The sequence below is a fragment of the Argopecten irradians genome, chromosome 15 (assembly GCF_041381155.1).
Source record: "Argopecten irradians isolate NY chromosome 15, Ai_NY, whole genome shotgun sequence".
NCBI classification, from domain to species: Eukaryota; Metazoa; Mollusca; class Bivalvia; order Pectinida; family Pectinidae; genus Argopecten; species Argopecten irradians.
The window spans coordinates 7,081,963-7,103,377 of NC_091148.1; the positions used below are offsets into that span (position 1 = coordinate 7,081,963).

The 21,415-nt window shown below is 33.1% G+C and overlaps 1 protein-coding gene across 5 annotated transcripts in view; it reads left to right on the forward strand.

Annotated features, from left to right (window-relative positions):
- LOC138309392 (potassium channel subfamily T member 2-like) overlaps nt 1-20,022 on the forward strand; it is a 61,355-nt gene extending 41,333 nt beyond the window's left edge. For 3 of the 5 annotated variants that reach the window (XM_069250582.1, XM_069250583.1, XM_069250580.1), the window contains 18 exons: nt 56-119; nt 869-977; nt 2,031-2,048; nt 3,516-3,624; nt 4,382-4,531; nt 5,436-5,635; nt 6,144-6,411; nt 7,340-7,445; nt 8,273-8,445; nt 8,870-8,941; nt 9,112-9,246; nt 10,173-10,284; nt 10,735-10,839; nt 11,536-11,619; nt 12,756-12,890; nt 14,086-14,254; nt 14,942-15,026; nt 15,481-20,022. In XM_069250582.1, coding sequence (XP_069106683.1) covers nt 56-119; nt 869-977; nt 2,031-2,048; nt 3,516-3,624; nt 4,382-4,531; nt 5,436-5,635; nt 6,144-6,411; nt 7,340-7,445; nt 8,273-8,445; nt 8,870-8,941; nt 9,112-9,246; nt 10,173-10,284; nt 10,735-10,839; nt 11,536-11,619; nt 12,756-12,890; nt 14,086-14,254; nt 14,942-15,026; nt 15,481-15,769 — 2,383 coding nt within the window. In that variant the 3' untranslated portion in view covers nt 15,770-20,022. The remainder of the gene's footprint in view (nt 1-55; nt 120-868; nt 978-2,030; nt 2,049-3,515; nt 3,625-4,381; nt 4,532-5,435; nt 5,636-6,143; nt 6,412-7,339; nt 7,446-8,272; nt 8,446-8,869; nt 8,942-9,111; nt 9,247-10,172; nt 10,285-10,734; nt 10,840-11,535; nt 11,620-12,755; nt 12,891-14,085; nt 14,255-14,941; nt 15,027-15,480) is intronic. The other 2 variants (XM_069250584.1, XM_069250581.1) reach the window with 1 other exon arrangement.
- The last annotated feature ends 1,393 nt before the right edge of the window (nt 20,023-21,415 follow it).

Genomic DNA, 21,415 nt, shown 5'->3' on the forward strand with positions numbered 1-21,415 from the left:
TTTTAACTGATGACGATACTATAGATATTTATTCATTCTCTATTTTGTAAATCAGGATCCACGAAGCTGATGGGTGCTTCATCCTTACGCCGACAGCTTGTAATAACAGGGATGAAGCGGTGAGTTTTACTAAATACCTTTTGCTTGTTGTTTCGTACCTGGAATTTCAAGCTTGAATGTTGCTTATATGACAATTATATTGGAATCATTGGGATGCTTGGATTGTCATAGCATAAACATGTTCATGTTCACGTTTCTGTTTACTATTCATTTCAGTATTTGTGACTAAAAATGAGCTTAACATGTACCATGTGCATATAACTTTCATTTCTTAAAGTCAATATTATTTTAATTTTGAATTGCATAAAGTAAATCATATAATGTTGACTCCCAAAGCCGATATTCTTACTTTATAAACGATACGTGATGTGGTGTGTATGGTGTAGTAGACCTCGTGAACAATCTACGTAAATTTGAAATGATTTTAGATTAACCATACCAACTAATTTTCATTGTACAATAAAGTATAGCAATGAGTAAGATTGTTCTTATTTAGTAATCATCAAATACCGATTTGTTTAGAATTTGATTCCATGTGATGGGCTGGTAAATGCAAAATAATCTTATTATGTATTATATTTGGGGCCGAATTGTCCGGGTGGTTAAGATATCTCGACATATTACCACAAGTTCTCCACCTCTGGGTCGCGACATCGAATCCCATGATATACGGTTGCCAGGCATTGACAGCTGGTTGGTGGTGTTTCTTCGGGTACACCGGTTTTCTTCCACCTACGTCCTGACATGACCCTGACTTTTAATTTTACACTTAGAAAAGCCAAATTATTACATATTACTTTTATTGTAGGATCAACACACAATTCTGCGATCGTGGGCTGTGAAAGACTTCGCACCAAAGTGCAGGCAGTACATTCAGCTATTCAAAACCGAAAACAAAATTCATGTTAAATTCGCCGGTACGTATAAATGGAATTTCAAGTTTATTAAACTACATACATATAAAGTGTGCGTTAAATGGTTAACATTCCATATATAACGAGTGTACTTATATCAGATGAAAGTTACGAAGTTTATGCAACTTCAGCCTAAGTGTAGAACTTGAGACCTGTGACTATAGTAATTGCGGTAAAGAAGGCTTAAATTGATTGACATCATTGGAGATGTGCGAAATGTAATGCAATGACATGACAGAATTCTTTCACTTTAAGAGAAATCACAGTTAAAAATTCTAGATATATGTCTTTTGGTGACCATACAATTTAAGCTGAAGTACTATGGATGTTACTATAATTGTCACTTTTGATACGCTTGACAAATTGTCTATGACATCTCCTCTTGCGGTTGGTTTTTCCATCTGTTTAGTGGTCAATTTGCGATTATTTTCTGTAAAATGTTTCTTTATCATATCAACGTAATGCTCATCTGGTGACATTTTACTTAAAATGACGCTAGTGGAACCAGGAACCAGGAATATAAATAAAACTACGTTATACATTACTTCATTTGCTGCCCAAAAATCACAAATAAAATATTTCTACTCACAAAAGGCTTTGCAAGGCCCAAAGTACGAATAATTTTGCATCATTTTGGTTTCGAGTTAGTTATATAAGTTACATTTTATAGAGAATTTGCATCGCAGTTTTATTGTTAAATACAGATAAATTTATTACCATATTATAATGTGACTGAACAGCGATAAAAAAGGTACGAACAAACTGTAATGAAGACGTTCTTTTTGACGCAATGTTTGATAAATGAAATATAAATAAATAATTTAACTTATTTAATACATTATATTGAAGATGTCGGTCATCTGATGTAAGGTAGGGGATGTGTTGGATTATTTGGTGTATGTCTGTATGCAATGTTTTTTGTTAAATTGTGTCTTCTTGTGATACCGTATATCGCTTATCGTTATTTGTTCCGGGTAATCGTGAATCAGCATAGAAGACAAAATGCAGGTTGATTGTTTTAACTTACTGAAAAAAATAATAAAATTTCATGTACAGACGAAAGTCGCCTCAAACGTGAGTAACACCTTGTGCTACCAAAGTCACCATACCTTGTTTGAACTGAATTTCTCCTTCCAGCCCTCCATAATTAGCGATAGTAAACTACAAAAATATAATCTTATTTTTTCTGATAATTATTATTCACTATGAATAAGCTAGAACCTGTATACTTAGTTAGTAATTGAGGTATGACTTTCAAGGTAATATTTCAATATTACTCAATATATTAAATGCATTACATTTGTTATTTACATCTATTATAATACAATTATTATATCATATTTATTTTGTTATTATTGTATTTATATCGATATACTTTACCTTTCTCCTGCTATATGTTTTACAGTTAAACACAATAGATTATTTCATATAAATTATACATATAAATTCGCAATGTGTTTGTATTTTGTAGTGTGTTCATCCCATTTTTTCCCATTCCTACCGTGATACATATACCTCTTTTCTTCCCTTTTCGGACTTTATATAGTGTTTACGCGTGACTTCAATTCAATGAATTCCCCAATTGCTATCATCAGAATATCATTTAATTACATTATTAAAAAACACTGTAAACAGATTTTTTTCGCAGCAACTTAATTTCGTATTTTCGTTTCTTAGTTATTTATCGCCTTGATCTAATTTTGCGAGAAGGGAAATGCTCCCTTACACCTATGGTTTTTTTTTTTATTTTTTGTTCGCGACGAGGTATTTTCGTGATTTCTGCGTGCTTGTGAAAATTGATATATAATTTAAGACGCGAAAATAAGCTAATCTATGTTAATCATATAGCACTGCTAAAGCTGATTATCAATTCAATGTATTTTAAAGTAAATGAGACAACGTTTTAGAAGCTTATAGGTTTCGACGAGAAATCAATTTGTTTAGCTAGTTCATAAAGAGTTAGCTCTCTTTATGCTCTGTCGGCGAAAAAGCTATTCTTAATCAAAGATTAAAATTATCAATTATGGCATTTCACGGCTTAATTAATTATTTCTTCTTCTACAAATTCTATTATACCGTATGCGAATAAAACATTTATTTACATGTTATGGACATGTGTATAATATGTGAATTATGAGTTCGATTTGTTAAGCTAGTTCATGGAGAGTTCTCCTGCATATTTTCTCTAACCCATTCGCCACTCATGGATTATGAATTAATTGTAAGAAAACTCATTTATACTACAACATTCATTATATTGTGAATATTTTGAATAATTTAAGGAAATTGTTATAATGAAATAATCAGAAGTTCCAGAACATATAGTGTGCGAGGATTAGATTAGGCTCATCATTATCAAAGATTAAACTCTATTATGGAATTAACATATATCTATGAGTTAATTCTTCGTTCGAATGTTCATTTCACTTTCTACAAATTCCATTTTGATGTTAATGAATAAAACATTAATTTGCATTTGCAGGAAATAATTATAATGTGTGAATTGAAATAATTTGAATGTGGATTTGATTTTTGTTTCAGAACATGTGGTGTGTGAGGACGAGTTCAAGTATGCCTTACTAGCCAATAACTGTCTTTATCCAGGGATGTCAACGCTAGTTACCCTATTACTTCACACATCCACGGGCGAGTAAGTTTTTTTCTATCGAAGAGTTATCTACCCTTCAAAGTATGTTTTATTATAATGTCTCCACATTCATCGTAAAATCACGACTTTTCGTTATTTCAATAAATCACATTTTATATCGAATACGTTTGCAACAAGTTACATGCAATTTAATTAAATGCAATTTCATTCATTCCTGTAGCTTGTATTTTCTTCCACGTTCATATAACTTGTTTGCGATATGTGTATATTTTTTTAACTAAATGGTTTCTTTTTCCCTTCGTTATGACCCCATCAAACACATATATATTATACTGTAAACCAACTTTCTTTCGCGTTAGCTTGATTTCCATATTTCCATTTCAAAACCAGTTTACGAAGGTAACCATTCGCGGATTAAAAAAAATGATAGGACCTTCCTATCAGTATCAATGATGCAGATGAAAGTTCACGGAGATAAACTTTCGCAAATTTACTTTAATCATGAAATTCGCGAAAGTAAATCGCACGCCAGCACGCCAAAAAGAAGGTTGGTTGCATTAATTCAAATGGTCAATTAAAATTGATTACCACAAAAAAATGATTTCCGTGGTAAACTATAACGCGAAAAAATGAATCTTAAAACTATACGCAGTCAATAAATATACGGATAAATGAATCAGATGGAAACACAAACACAACAATGAAGAAGGAATATTTTAACACGATACTCATGTAGCTTAAATACAGCAAATAATAAAGATATGACACGTCATTACTTGAAAACAATTTTAACTTTCAGAGCAGGCCATATTGGACAGGAGCCATGGCAACAAGTGTACGGACGCCATTCCAGAAATGCAGTTTATCACATACAGTTATGTAAAAGTATGTTTTTCCGTGGCTACACTGGGCAAAGCTTTACATGTGCCTCGGCAAATGCACATAAAAGGTAATTTGGTATTTTCCTTCCTTCATATTTGATGCATTTGTGGTCCCGGTGGCAGGATGGCATTGGACTTTATTACGTATCACTTGCTGAAGCAGTAACACTTATTGCTACGCCGCTTGAATTACATATGTTTTAATTTGACAAGGAAATCACGCCATATTGCAGGTTCGTGTATGGTAGTCATGTAGCAAGATCCTTTGAATCAGACGCCTGACAGGTGCATTTCAAGCATTGTCTGTTGAACTAATATGAAAACAATTTACTGAAATATATCTTCATAATATGTCCGGATTTGGACGCCATCTTCCTGTTACATTATATTGTCAGGTAGCGCTTTACACCCTTATTTTATTGACAAGCAAGCATTTATGTTATAATTCCGAACAGGAAACAAGTAATGATAAATATTCTTGCGGATTGGCCCGGAGTCATTTTAATAAAGCATTTTGTTATATCCACTTTTCAAATAAATATATATTTAGAGTGTTATACCATACTAAAGCTCATAGAGCTATAATTGATATCTTGTTACATTTGATATTATGATATACAATAAATATCATAAACGCATATCAACCTTCTACTTCTTTCCGGGCCTACCTGACATTTCAATTGTACGAATGCACGCTGATTATCTCGCTTTTTACAGTCCGAACAGATAAATCCAAACTTTAAATTCATATCATTATGACATTGCTTCAATTCCATTTCCTTTCTCACGAACGAGTTAAGCTTTCGTGTAGTCCATTTTGGGAAACAAATACTGGTTAAATACTTGTTAATATAATTGTCAAACACACAGGGTTGTATAGGAATGAATTGTAAGTTAATGCTTATATTTCAGTAAGTAGCGTGATAGATATAATCTTATACTTCTGTCTATGTATTAAACTCTTACTTCCAGATTTGGGGTTTGCTTGGTTGCTGTCTTAGATATCACAAAACCGGATCCTCGATTACAGCTAAATCCAGGAGCCGAATACAAACTGAAAGATTCTGATTACTGCTTCTATATAGCAGAATTTAAAGAAGAATACGCCAAAATATGTTCAGAGGCAAAAACCGATCAGAAACAGACTGGGAATGAGCCTAGCAAAAACCTAGGTAATATGTTATGTAATATTCATGTAAATTTAAGGTTTATGTTTCTTTTGCGTCCCTTTGTAATATTGGACCCAAGCATCATTTAATTAAGTAAATATAGGAAAGGGAAACATTTCAAAAAAATAATTTTAAAGGGTTTTGCAGTTTTATTATTTTGCCAAGAAATGTATCATTTAACTGATTTGTTATTTGTATTATTATGACTTGCAATGGTGACGTTATAAATTGGGTAACGATATTTGTATTGATATTTACTGAGGCCAACTAGATTTACCTTCTTCTATGAAGAGACGTATTTTCAAATGGTCTTTCCATGTAAAAAAAGAAGAGCTATCAAAAGCAGAAGAGCTATATACTGAGTGAATTATAAGATGGTAAATCATGTTAAGTTTCTGGAATCTAAGAATCCATATAATATTAGACTTTCCGAACTTCGATTCTTGAAAAATCTATATTGAATGAAAACTTATCGCTTAAAAACTATACATGGAATTATATTTCTATTCAGAACAAATATCGGAACTGCTTGAAAAACTACTGCAGAAGGACTTGAGTTCTCCCCAGGATGAACAAGAGGAAAGTGTGTTCAACAATACCATCACGTGTCAATGGGGCCTGGAAATAGCACGGCGCATGCGCACGAAATCGCCGGAAACTCGTTCGTCAGAAAGTGATCTGGACGACAATGTTGTAGATACTGAGGTTGATACTCATGGACAGACGGATCCAGCTGTACCTAAAGTCCTTCAGCTGTATGAAGATATGGGACAAGAAAGGTTAGAGTTCATATTTGTTGCAGTTAGATTAGATCTCCCGCATTGGTCGAACCCATTCATTGCTTTGTCCCATTGGTGTCTTTTATAGACACGTTTGTTTGTATACTGTTTGCCTGTTGTTCTACTATTGATACACATGAGTATCATCTTCAGGACATTAAAAGCAAAATATCATTAGCTGTATCTTAGAAATTAGTAATTTTTAGGATGTCGTGAAAAGATATTTTCTAATAAAGTAAATCACATCGCCAGATAAAACTAAGAAAGCAAACCCAGTTGAGACTATCAGGATATGTTCTCTTCTTTTTAATCAAAATGCGTATGATGATTTTATTGGGTAAGGTTAAAGGGTTAAATGTTAGAGACCTAACACCCATTATATACTAGTGTTTAAACTACGATCGCCAACGGTCATTATTGGTCTTTTTGAAGACTATTTTACAGTCAGACAGTTTTATAAAAAACATCAATCCCATATAACTGTTAATATCAAATTATTAATCAGATGGTCGATACACAGAGGTCGCTGGATGTCGCTAATGTAAAATTAAAAAGTATTATATTGTAAAGTAAAGTCAAGCCTGTTGTAATGGACACCTCTGTATGAAGGACACCTGTCTTATAAGGACAGACTCATCAACCCCATTTGACACAATTTACCATGTAATTAACCTCTGTAGAAAGGACAACCGTCGTAAAGGACAAATACATCAACCCAATTTGACACAATTCACAATATATTTGACCACTGTATAAAGGACAGCTTTTTATAAAGGACAGCTTTTTATAAAGGACACCTTTTTATAGAGGACAGCTTTGCTTTGTCCCGTTTATGTCCTTTATAGACAGGATTGATTATATATGGTTTTTGCTTATTGTTTTGCTATCAGTATAGAGAAGTATACAGAAGAGTTATTATCTGTTGCAGTATTACAACAGGCCCGCCTCCACCGACGTTATACGCCAGCAAACAGAAAACATTATGTCACGTGATGAAATCACCAAGACCCGTTTGCTGTTTGGAATGGGGAACGGTATGTTGTCATAGAAGTTACAAACGTAATGTACATGTATGTATGTATACGTCATATGACATTATGATGTCATAACGGTATCTTTGTATCATTTTTTTGTTTTAATGAATACAATCCGGAATTCAACCATTATACAACCGTTTTCGATATAATTTACAAAACGGCTTGGTATTTGCTTTAAGAAAAAGAACTTTTAAAACTTTTACTTGAGCACTTAGGTCATTGAAATTCCTGAATGTATTTCCTCTATGTAATGTCGCCTTGGAAAAGAATTGTAGATACGTGGCTCAACGGATACTTTCAGTGGGACATAATTTTATTTATTTGTGTTCCTTTATAACGTTAATATAGGTATGCGAATCTTTAATGACAGTTGTATTGTTTCAAATACGAACTATATATATTTATATATATATATTATTCATCACATAATCTGCCTGATATCCAGCGATTTTGCCCATGTTATATTTTTGCATATGTCACTATAGAGATTTTCATTGGCTGAAAACGCATTGTGACGTCAAGACAGAAACAATAAAATAACGTCAGGAAAAATAACATGACGTCGGGATTTCGACGACGGCAGGACAAAATGGCGGTCTCGCTGGATTTTCAAAATACCTTTTTGACTTGTGACTCTGTAAAATTAGGTTTATGGCGTTATGTGATAAAGGGTATCTTAAAGTGTTCATTTCATGTGAGATTTTATGAAACTTTTCAAGCTTCGAAAAATAAAATAAAAAAATACCTAGACTCGTTTAACAAAATCTCCTATGAAATGAACACTCATTTAAGATTCTTTATATATTACTTGATTTACATTTCAGGACTGTGAACACTGTACATATAAGAATGCACGTGATAGCAGATGGACCAATCAGCTTATAATTCTGGCAGCAGAGCACGCATGCGTGGGAATCCATAACTTCATCGTTCCACTGCGATCAAACTTCATAAGCATGAATTCATTAAGTCCGATAATTCTGCTTTTGAATGAAAGGTAGTTAAAGATTTTACTCTCAGGGAATCATCGATATTACAATCATTGCATTTTTCGAAAAAAAAAATTATGCATTATTATCTCGGTAACTCGAAGTAATTTCGACCGTTATGAAATGTCGAGTTATCAATGTATCATAGTGATGCTGTGATGCTGGTTTTTAATGGAGAACTGCATACATGTAATATATTAGGAAAACACTTCGAATTATTAAACAGACTGTGAACTTTGCGAATTAAAGGAGAATAATCAATAATGTTCCATCCAAGCAATTGTACCATGTAAATAGTGTGATCGTTAAGGGTTTGGCATTCTCAAAAACAATTTGACATTTTATACTGTTTATAGATAATATACAATAACTTCCAGCTGTTCAATTATCTCCATGTTTCATAGTTCTAAAAATTCTTTTTGTTTTCAACAGACCGACAAATCTATTTCTTGAAACCATAGGACATTTCCCGCTGGTTTATTGGATTCAAGGAAAGATAACAAGGTTTGTATTTTGACTTAGTCTTAAATAATCGTTTTAACCAAGTATTGGCGATTTGATCCTAGCCCGAATTAAAAAAAAATTGTAAAATATCTTTTGCAATATTGATGATCTTTTCCTTGCCGGAATCCACAAAATACTAAAATATCTTTATTTCCTTCATTCTTTTCCAGTATTGATGATCTTATCCTAGCCGGAATCCACAAAGTGAGCCATCTTGTGATTGTGAACCACGAGTCTAAATCAAAAGAAATGGAGAAGACCATGGTCGACTCAGAATCTGTTGTAGCTGTACAGACAATACTCAAGTAAGGTTTTGTTTATTTATTTGTTGATTTTCAGGCTTCCACCTCTGGGTTGCGAGTTCGAATCCCATGTGAGACATTTGTCAGGTACTCTCTGTTGTCATTGTATTTTCTCTGGGTACTCTGGCTTTCCTCTATCAACATACCTGACACGTCCTTATATGAACCTGGCTGTTAATAGGACGTTAATCTAAAAAAAACTAAACCCATTTTGTATTTCTTATATAAATGACGGAAATACTCTTCTTGATATAGCTCATTTTTTATTAAATTACTTTATTATTCCTAATATCCAAATATGAATGTCTTTATCGGTGCTGTTAAAGTATTTGAGTACCTAAGTTTTGCATTTAAGCATTGATGTCACATTTGTTAATTTTATCAGTGAAAGACACTTTGCAGACTGAGAATTTTTGAAGTCGATTCAAGTTTGTAAACAAAGTGTCTTTCTTACCACAATGACATAAAAATCTTCGTTGACTTTCCAATGATTTTGTTTCCAAATCATTACGCATCGGTTTTCGTGTCATTCTAGGATTTTATCTTCAAACTCGCATGAAGAAAAATAATCGATTTATCAGAAATTCGAATTTGGTATGAAAACAAAAAAAAAATAATTATGAAACCACAGCCTCACAAGGTCCACATTAGGTTTTGTTATTCTGTCGCCAACATTTTCGGCACAGTGCCAAAAATTACTATAAATATGATTGTTAAAAAATGACGAATTATCTCCCTTTCCTAGAAGGCACAGTACGCAAAATGGTTTGATTGACAGATATGACGATAGTTATTCACATATTTTCTTGATCTTAATGATGAATGCAATATGAAGATAAAATAGGCAATGCATTCATTTAGTCATTTCCAATATTTCGATTCAGTATATAAGTTTAACTGTACGTTGTATTTGTTTCTTTTTATTCTAGATTATTCCCAAATACCAATATCATCACAGAGCTCAGCCAAGCTTCAAATATCAGGTTCATGCAATTCCAGGCAAATAATGAGTATACCCGCCAGGTGTCAAAATTAGAAAGGGTGAGTTTTTCATTGATGTTTTTTTTTAATATTTCATGAAAATACTGAATAACTTCGTTTTCGTTACCTCTCATCATAGTAAATATATGTAGTTACACTTCCAATGACTAGCATTTTACTTGCAGTGAAAGGCGAGACTTGTTCTGTTCTTCAAATAAGTGTAGTTTGATTGTTGCTACATATTTTCAAATTAAGATTGTGCTTCGCACAACCGGAGGCCTAAGTTTTGATTAAGTGTTTTGATGTGGAGTTTTCTAAGATTATCCAGTCTTTGGTTACGTTTGAATTTGAAGTTCAGCACACATAAAATTTGTTTCTAAGTAAAGGTATTCGAACTCATATTAAATTCGGGAGTTCGAATTCCTATACTTAATTGTGATTATGCCTCATCTCTGTATATCTCTGCAATATGATTGGAAATATTTAAAGTGTCTCTTTGGCTATTTTTAGAAACTGAAAGAAAGGATGAGCTCCACGCTGTCTCACATATTCCGTCTTCCGTTCGCTGCAGGACAGGTTTTCAGCGCCAGTATGCTTGATAGTCTCTTATACCAGGTTTGTGTCATTCATTTCCGATATATTGAAGTTATTATAACGTATTATGCTGGCGTATCGAAGTTGATAGATTACTTTTTCAAAACGAAAATTATTTTGAATGCAATTTACAGTAGCGAATTTCGCAATCATAGGATACTCGCGAAAGTTTATCTCTGCGAATTAATACCCGCACCATATATATTGAAACTAAATCCATTTGATATTTCAAATCCGCTAATGTTTATCTTGTTTAGAAATAGAAATAGCGAAATTAAGACGCCGCGACAAAAGTTTGGCTAATATCTGTTAAAACATGTTGCATATAAATATCATTATCAATACATGTATATGTATCATGATAAAAAACCGCTTAGTATAGTGGAACACTGTTATATATGACGCGCTTGGGTAAAGGGTCATCTTTTCAAATTAATCACATTTCAATATATAGATATGCGCGAGCAGACATTATATTTCATTTGAAATTACTCAACGGACATTTCAGTATGACTTATTTCATTAATAATAAAATTTCCCTTTGCACCCAGATATTAACTTGTGTTCTGGTTGGATTTAAACGGAAATTGATTGATTCGAAGTATTCAAGTATATATGTATCTATTGGTTTCTTGGACGACAGTTCTAGTTGATTTTGCGAAAAATGATATAAAGTTACACAATTGTTTTCATGTTGTTTTTTTATTTGTTTTTCAGACGTTTGTAAAAGGATATCTTATAACGTTTGTTCGTCTCTTACTGGGCATAGATGCCGAAGACAACTCTGGCCACTTATCAAGTGTAAGTATATCGTCTAGTCCATTATTTTTGCATGATAAAAACTTTTGCGATTTCGGAGGTCGTCGCCAAAGTCGCATAGAAGCCATCCGTGTCAAACATTGTTGTCTCCATGTCTACCCTTTTAATCAAATATGTTGGTGCTCGGTGGCCGAGTTATTATGATGGATTTAGGCGAATTCGAGTAAACAAGACTGCAAATGATTTTAAAGAAAAAAAATAAATTAAGCTACTACATAAACTGGAGCGCACGTTTAGTTTGTTCTTTTTTGAGTTATATTATAAGATCACAAAAGTTATCATATTTAATAAAATAGCATTTTGACAAATTAAGATTTGACATTCATATTGTTAAATTAGCAATCACATCATGATATTGACAACCACACCGTTATATTGACATTCACAACGTTATATTGACAATATAATCGTTACATTGACAATATTAACGTTATTTATAAATTGACAACATTAACGTTATGTTGGCAATTACATCATTAAATTAACAATAACAACGTTTTATTTGCCATCACAACGTTATATTGATAATCCTATCGTTATGTTGACAATTTCATTATTGTGTTGACAACCATGGCCCTGCAGGTAGGGCGTTCGAATTGTACCTGCTGCCCCTATTGCATGATCGTAAAAGGCGACTAAATTTAGGATCTTATCTTTTCTCTTCTTCCTAACTGACTTTATCTTTCCAAATGCCTCCCATGGCACCGCCTCACTTCTGGCCTTGAGTTGAGCGTTCGCCCCTGTGAGGAAGGCTCTGGGTTCTGTCCCCTGGCCGAGACACACCAAAGTCTATAAAAGTGGTAGTTTCTGCCACTGCTTTGCGCTCAGCATACAGGGAGTCGGACGACTGGTTTGCCCGTTGTCAGTATAATGTGATCGGGTGGTATGTGTTGCTTGGTATCAACAAAAAGTGTTGACAACCACCTCGCAATGTTGACAATCACATCGTTATATTTACAATTACATAGTTATATTCACAAGCACAACATTATATATAACTTATATTAACAATGGTATTGTTATGATTCAAATATTAGTAAGTATCTTTATGAAATCTTAATCACGTTTGTTATAATGCGTTTATTAAAATTATAATATTATTTTCATTTTTTTTTCAGATTCGTGTTAAAAACATGACTCTCGCACGATATCGGACGTTTGAAGAACTTTATCAAGGCATGGCAACTACAACTGGAGAAATCCCTATTGCTATTTATAGAACAGAAAAATCAATACCCGAGACGTCAGAAGACGTAAGATAATTTATCTGTTAATAATTCCAATATCTATTTAGCTTCAATACTTATATGACATGTTAAAAACCATTTTTTGCATAGAGTTTAACTGAGAAATGTGTACAATTAACCCCAGATAAATAACTAAATAATTGTTTATATCTCTAAGGGGTTTTAATCTCGCTAAATTCGCAGGTTCATCTAAATTCCTGAAATTTATCAAAGTTACAGTTTCAAAGGCTACAAAGATAATTCGCTGAATGAGCTCCTGCGAGTCAGTTCCATACTGTAAATCGAGAATTTTTTCTACCGCGAACTTTGGGAAAAATGCAGTAGTCGAAAACTACATCAGTACATATAGATAATCATTGTTGTTGACCATTGGCAGGTCCCCGCATCCCCGAACTGGCTGCCATATAGTAATCACTATATACGGCTGTTCGTATGTGTATCAGTCTGTTTTGTTTGTTTGTCTGTGTGTCTGCCCACAACTGGTTGAATAGAAAGGACCTCTTTTACGATAAAACACGATTTTGATACCTTTTTGATAACGTTTTGGATCAAAAAGGGAACCCTGAATTACATATCTACAGGGCCATTTTAATTTAGCCATAGCATAGACCCCAGTTACTTTTTGGATTTTTTAAACGTTTGCATTAATGTTGCTACATATAACAATTTATTTTTAATAAAATTGGTTCGCGGGAAAATTTTCATTGTTCGTGAAAGAGGTCCTTTTACGAAATGCATGGCCTAAATATAGCAGATTATTTTGAAATTTAATAGGGTAATGCATCCTCGATACTCCAGGAGTTCCGATCACTTACGATCTCTAAACCCCTGGACTATCTCATAGTAAAACTGGAGGCAACAGAATAGAACAGGTAATTTAGTCATTTGATGTACATCAAAAGAGCCGTATAACGGTACACTGTGGTTGACTGTGTGACTTTGATGTTAGGCGTCGCTCTCTCTGTAGTCTTCAAAGGAAATATTTGCTAGCCTGTGATTGGTCAAATGTTTTCCGCTGAGCTGCCTTCAATTTCACTATGAGATAGTCCAGGGGTGTACAGATCTTAAGTGATCGGAATCCCTGGAATATCGAGGATGAGGGAAATGATGCACATGTAGTACATATGTATGCAATTATTGATTCGTCATCATGAAAATTCAACAAAAAACTAGTGTTCAAAAGTCGTATTTTTTGTTTTAGGTTGGAGTGAATAATAATGAAGGCAGTAAAAGGAATGGTCTGATGGAGGCCCACAGCCGGCCATCTCTACCCAAAGGACCGTTTATGGGCAACCATATGCAGAGTAGTGACATGAGCGACCTTGTCAGGAACCGTTTACAGAGCCTCGGAATGGATGCAGATGATTATGGTATTTATGTATTAAATATTATATGTTTGTTTAAAGATGCACCACCGCCGACTGACCGTACATGATATTCATCTGTTTTAATAATAACTGGTTATTACTCATGTCAATTTATGTCTGATTAACACAAAAATAATGATAGATAATTTGTTTGCTTTTGGTGCATGCGCAATCAGTACTTCATTCCACGTGATGCTACGTTATACGGATTAATTTCGGTACGCAATTAATCATTTTTTGTATTTTCAGTTTGATATGAAATATAAATCTCAAATTTCCAATGGTTATGATAGTGTGGAACGAGTAAGGGTTTTTTTCTGGAGAAAATTACAAATTCGTCTGCTGTGGTGTTTGATAGAGAACCATTACCATTTAGTCAGCTTTGTAGGGCCCCTAATCACTAGTTTTGAAATGGAAAGAAAGATTAAAATCGTAACAAATATAATTATTGGTAATGCTAGAAAACATACCGTAAATTAGAAGTTTACACATGTTTTCATTAATCTTCCAACAGATTATGTTTCCAAATGTCAATCAATCGAAACCCCATCTTTAGTGTGAAAGCATAGAAATCATTAATTTGGAAAAAAAGCAATGAAACTTGATTTATAATAAGTTACATCAGTCGAACGATATAAGCTAAAATTCCTAATTATGTCGTAATTTATTTATGTATACTCTAATTAACAGCTGAAGAAGACACTAAGGATGATGACATATCCTACGTCATCTTGAATCCAACACCAAAGAGGAAACTGAGAGTAGGCGATATTGTGTATGTATTAATAAGTTACATCACTAACAATAGACATTCTAGAAAATTTTGATACGAGAAAACTTCAAATTCTGTAATTATTATTTTGATAGTGTTCGTCACATAATTCGAATATGCAAAAAGTTATTAATTCATCATTATTCAAAAAAAGCATTCACTACTGTATACACGTAGTATTACACATTATCTTTTAGCCGTTTTAAAACATCATTCTTACGACAAAATGTAATATATGAAACCATAATTTTGATAATATTTGCGGTGTATTGAATTTCGCAGATTAGGATGGATCCGCGAAATAAGCGAAATCGAACCCACTCGAATTTAGCGAAATTAAATTTCCCACAAATATTAGCAACTAAACAGTGTAAAATAATCCCTATACCAATATGGATTTCTGATATGTATTATCATCGTAGAAGACTAAATAAATTATTTGAGATTATTTTTTCAGATATGTTGTTCAACCGAGCAGTATGGCGGCTATACCTCACAAACAACGATGGAACAGGACGCGGTCAGTTCGACTAAGAAACAAGGAACACAATGGAAACACAAGATCACCAAGGTCAACATCTCCTATTTCAACCTCACCAAGGTCAACATCTCCTACATCTTCTTCAGGAGGATCCTCTTCACCTAAAGTAGAAAAAGAACATTACTCTGGAGTAAACTTTTTGACGCCTGAGTTTACTACAGAGCAAGACAAAAACGGCCGATTTACAGTTGTGCCATCGACATAACTGCGCGAAAGGATTAGCATATCCTCAAAACGAAAAATCGACCTTTGCGCAAAAACGTTATATCTGCATGTGCCACTAGTTGATTAAAAATGGAGGAATTAATTTCAAACGCCTTAAAATTTGGAACGATTTCCTAGAACTCAGGTTTGTACCACTTCGGTTACATCGAGTCTACTAGAGGACTAGAGGAATAATTGTCCTAATTCGAGTTCTTTAAAAAAAGGAAAAGGAACATGGCCCACTGTTTTCTATATCACATAATATCCATATCATGTATGGAATGTATGTTGGTATTCCTGACGTCAAATATCGACGTGCTACAATATGAATGTATACGTATCAAAATATACTATCGTACTTCCAGTTAATATGGATGTACTACAATATAAATGTGTTTAGAAATACAATCATATTACACATGGTTGTGAAAATGCCCTTACAACATATTTTCTCTGGTATGACTTTGCTAGAGTGACGCTAGAACAAACACTTCATATGCATTGAAACTCGCAATTAATTTTTACCTATGTCAATTTACCAAGGTGCTAAATTATAATTCCGAAAAAAAGATATGTTTACAATATTGAATTAGCTTAATTTGTTATAGATTAGTATACCACCTATACGTTTTCATTATTACAATTAGGATTAATTTTCCAAAGCTGCCAAATAGAAAATATATATATATGTATTTCTAGATAGGACATAAATGAACACGAAAATAATGTTGACAAACATATAATGCCTTTTAATTACAACATCAAATTAATTTAATTTTCAATTTGTTATAGATTAGAATAACACCTCGTACGTTTACATTATTTTAATTAAGATGGATTTTCCAAAGTCGAAAAATGGATAAATATCAATTTCTAAATAACATATTTATTATTTCTTATGTTGACCTACAAATAATGCGCTTTAATTACAACCCAAGCATTAAGTGACGCTTTTAATTTTTAAAATTAATGCCGTTCTCGTATAGTTATCAGGACTGGAACTATCTTCATTGATTTTAACAAATGAGCAATTAAACCATTGAACAATTTCTTTTTAATGAGAAAGAAACAATCTCATCAAAAGTAAGAATGGTTTTCGCTTTACTATAGGAAGAGTAAATCTCGTTCATCTGGAGTTCCACCAAGATATTGGCTTCACCAAGTCGTGTGTTTTGTCCTAATAATTTCTCATTCACTACCATTTCATAACTCAGTGAGTTATTATGTTAATCAAATGACGGTTGTATTTTTATTCTTCCATCCACTTTAATTGAACACTTTTGTTTTGTTATGTGTAATTATTTGCATTACATAACCATACGTCTTCCTTACTTCTATTAGTTCTCTCATATATTATCCAGTGCTAAGCTTATGGAAGTTATGTGTATGAATTCATAATGTATCCATACTATGTGTTCGGCAGTCACATGCCTTATCAAACCAAGCTAAGCATTAACTATATGTTATTAAATTCTAAACTTTTAGATATAATTTGATTTTAATCTTCTTCTCCTATCAATATATCTTCCCATTGTCAAATGGTTTGCTTTCATTAACTCATTTTCGTTTTAATACATTATAAAAATCATAATGTTCTTCTCCATCTTTTGAATTGCGATAGTTCAAATGTGCGAGAGTCTCCGGGGGGTTTGGTGTTTAATAAGTTAAGACCTAAATCGATTGTTGCGAATACATAGAGGGTAAACAATGTCTAAAGAATATAGTGTTATATTCGCCGTAAATGGACGCGGATTTTGACGTATTATTCTTCAGTTGAATCAATTGAATCGGATAGTTCAGGTAAATTAAGTTGTGATAATAATTCTAATGCACCTATAAACACGTGCGATACTTTGTGAACTTGAATAACAACATATTCGGTGTTTTATGTTTTATGTTTCCATAAGAATTTGCATTATGTTCCGGTATGCTTAGACAGAAGAAAAAATCTCATACGTAATCTATATATTAATTAGATCACTTGAACTAGCATCACTTTTGAAATGTTAAAGTTGTACGTCTGTTATGATATCGTGCATATAAATGTAGTTCAAAATATTTATGGATCATAATTCTGATGTCAAAACATGCAATGATTTCCTTACAATGTCTCATTTTGACCTTTAGTTCCTTTATTTGTTGATCTTAAGTGTGATGCCAGAAACAAATAATGTCCTTACAATATCAATTTTAACTGTTTGTTGTTGTAATTAACCCATTTATATTACTAATCAATTTTCATACATTCCAATACCTTGTAAACGCGATCTGAATATACATGTAAGGTGTCAATTTTGCCATTTTTGTTACCTTTTTCTACTATTGTTCCTTGCAAAACTGAAATTAATAATTTGCCAATTTTGCCAATTTTGTTTGCTGTATTTCACTTTCGTTCCTCGTATAATTGCTTTTAATTACATGTCAGTTTTGCCATTTGTGTTAGTTTTATTTCATTTTCGTTCCTGGTAAAACTGATTTGAATAATTTGTCACTCTCGCATTTTTTATCATATCGGATGCTATTTGAAGCCTATATTAATCATGTTTACTGTGTTTTCAGTAGAAAATGTGATGTCAGACAATATTTTTACTTACACATCAAACAGATGTGTCCCCGGGTTCCTAAATTTTAGTACCTGACCCGTACCCGGGTTATCGACATACAAGTTTATAGGCATATTCATATATGAACGTATCAATTCCATGAGTTTGTGGTACATTTACCAATGTTGTTAGGGGCGATCTTCAGATCTTCAGTAAAATCCAATGTATTCATAAGATATGTCAGAGAAGTATTTTTAATTTTATAAAAGATAGTGTGGTATCCATTTTGAGTTTCGGTCAGTAATTTGGTAATTAATATCAGACAATTGTAGCGTAACAAGCTAACAGAACCCAGCATATCCGTGGCAGATGTTGTTCTAAATTAGAATTTATTCTATATGTAATTAAAATGATCGGCTGCGGTTAAAATGAAGTTGATTTTAATAGTATACTGGCAGTTTCACATGTAAGCCATGTATTATGAAGGAAATCATACTATAACGAAAGGAACAATGATTTTTTTTTATCTTTGGCCTCTGAATGTTGTTTGTGACATAGACATGTATGTGGCCACACCTAATTCCGTCCTTGTTTAATTACAGAGTTATCTGCCCTTGCGGGTAAGTATTGATTATGACCTCATGTGTTTGCGAGCGTAACGTCATACTTTTCAACGACGAGAAAACGACGTGAGTTTCTCTCACAAAATAATGACATCACTATGGATACCTAGCAGGAAGGGAGGTAACTCTGTAATATGCAAAGACCGATTACTCTTCGTTTAAGGCGTAACTTGTCTATACCGGATTTTAACCGCATATTTGGCCAGTATATCAAGGTATCCGGAATAAAAAAATTTATTACTGTCGATGAAAATGAATATGTCATCATATTTGTCGAAATAGACAGGTTTCCGGATAAGACGGTAAATATATGGAATGCTCTTAAAATTATGTTCAGCTTTGGAAAAAATATTTTTTAACTTCATTATCAATATAATACGAAAAAATAACACCCTACAGCTTTTCTATTTAGCAAAATACTGAAAACGTACTTAGTTTTGCGGTAATTCTTTTTTGAGTTTTTTGCTTTCTGCATTTTATGCATAATAAATATATATATATATTAATTTTCAAGTAGATTAGCGAGTTCATCATTGCCAAACATTATTAGTTGTATCGCTTCAAAATGATATTAATACTTTCAGTAGATAGCTTAATGTCTCTGCAATGTCCATGTCACCATTGATGGATCGCCAGCTGTCAATCAAACCGCATGTGACTTTGCATTTTGTATTGTGTGTGATACGATGTTTGCTCCGACATTGAATAGAAATACGTGCGTTTGTGAGCACGAGGCGAGCTATATTACACCGGGCGATCAGTCAATTGTAGTCGCTACCACTTTTTATTCCCAATGCTTCGAATCTAGCTACCGTGAGAAAGTATTCAATGCATATATAACAGGCAAATTGTAATGACAACAACGAATGAACATATCTATGCAACCTAAAACTTTTATTTTTATTTTTGATTGCATTGTTTGCTGTTTTGCCATTTCAATCGTTTGATGTGAGATAGTTGTTATCTTGTTTGTTCGTGACGTTTCATTGTTACCCATTGTGTTACATATAATTTTCATGAAATGATTGTTATTATTTTGTATAATTTTCATTGTGAAAATAATGAATTAAAACCTTTGTGAAGAAATACTTAATTTTTAGTTTTATGTTTAGTTTCACCCAATCACACTCTTGTTTTACTTTTCTGAATCACGCATTTCTTTCAAAACTCAATAATTCAAAGAAAAAAAGTTTTTGAAATATAGTCACAAATTAAGCCAAGGGTTAAGTTTGATAAAGGTGGCGAATTATGCAAAATGAGAAATGTTAAACAAGCCAAGATACGAAAGGCAGATCTAGCGATTAAATACATAAAAGGGGTGAGCCATCGATATGCTTTTCGTTTTGCGGTCCTATAACGAACTGTAAAAACTGTGCTGATGTTATTCTAGATAGGACATACCTGTGGTAAAACAAATCTGTAGTTGGGGCGTAGTTGTGCGTACTACACTACATGAAAGGCGACTACATTTTTTTCTCTACAATGTCTGCCTGGCGTTGAGCGCGTTCGTCCCTATGAGGGAGGTTCTGGGTTCAGCATGAATGGAGTGGGACGACTGATTTGCCCGTTGTCAGTATAATGAGACCGTCTTTAATGTGATGTTTGTGTATTATGCGGCATGTTACCCTATACAAGAAGACACAACAACATTATGCAACTGTTTCCTAAAACATGTACCTCGCGCTTTACACGAGAGGCCGTCTTTGAATAGCCCTGGCTATTAATAGAACATAAATATAACAAGCCAAACCACTGATCATATAATTGATTTAACGCAACGGTGACTGACACTTTTCTAATTCGCTTAAATTTGCGTCTATTCAAGTGTGATAATACATAAACCGTATCTTTTTTAAAGTCTGATACTTCTAATATATCGAAATTTCAATGAAAACTTATGAGTTTTTACGTCATAGATGGTAATGGGTAGTTAACTACATATCAAATTAATACATTAAAGACAGAGACGTTTAGTAATTGTCTGCAACTTTATTAATTCAGTTTTCGTTTTCAATGTTACAATACATATCATATAAGAATAATCAATAAGCTAACAATTATTACGGGACTGGCGTCATCAGTGGATTATCAGGTGAGATTTTGAGTTAATTTTGAAATGCCGACGTAAGCACTAAAGCATATTGCCATGTTGTCAATGTGTCAGTACTCTATAATTACTAATGAAGGTTTCACACGCTGACCTCAAAAACAAAAAATTGTAGGTAATAATATATGATGAAAATGTTATCATTCATCTTGCAGTTCTCGCAAAATGTCAAAACATAAAAGAAAACATTTTGTTAAGATAACAATTACTGCGGCTATCTCACATCCAAATGCTCAGCTGCTTTACTATAACTAATGCAGACTGCTAAACCCATACACATTCTGTACCTAACACTTTTAACAGGACGGACATATTTATAGTATTAAAAAATATATATCGTATGTAACAGGACGAACATATTTATGTAATTGAAT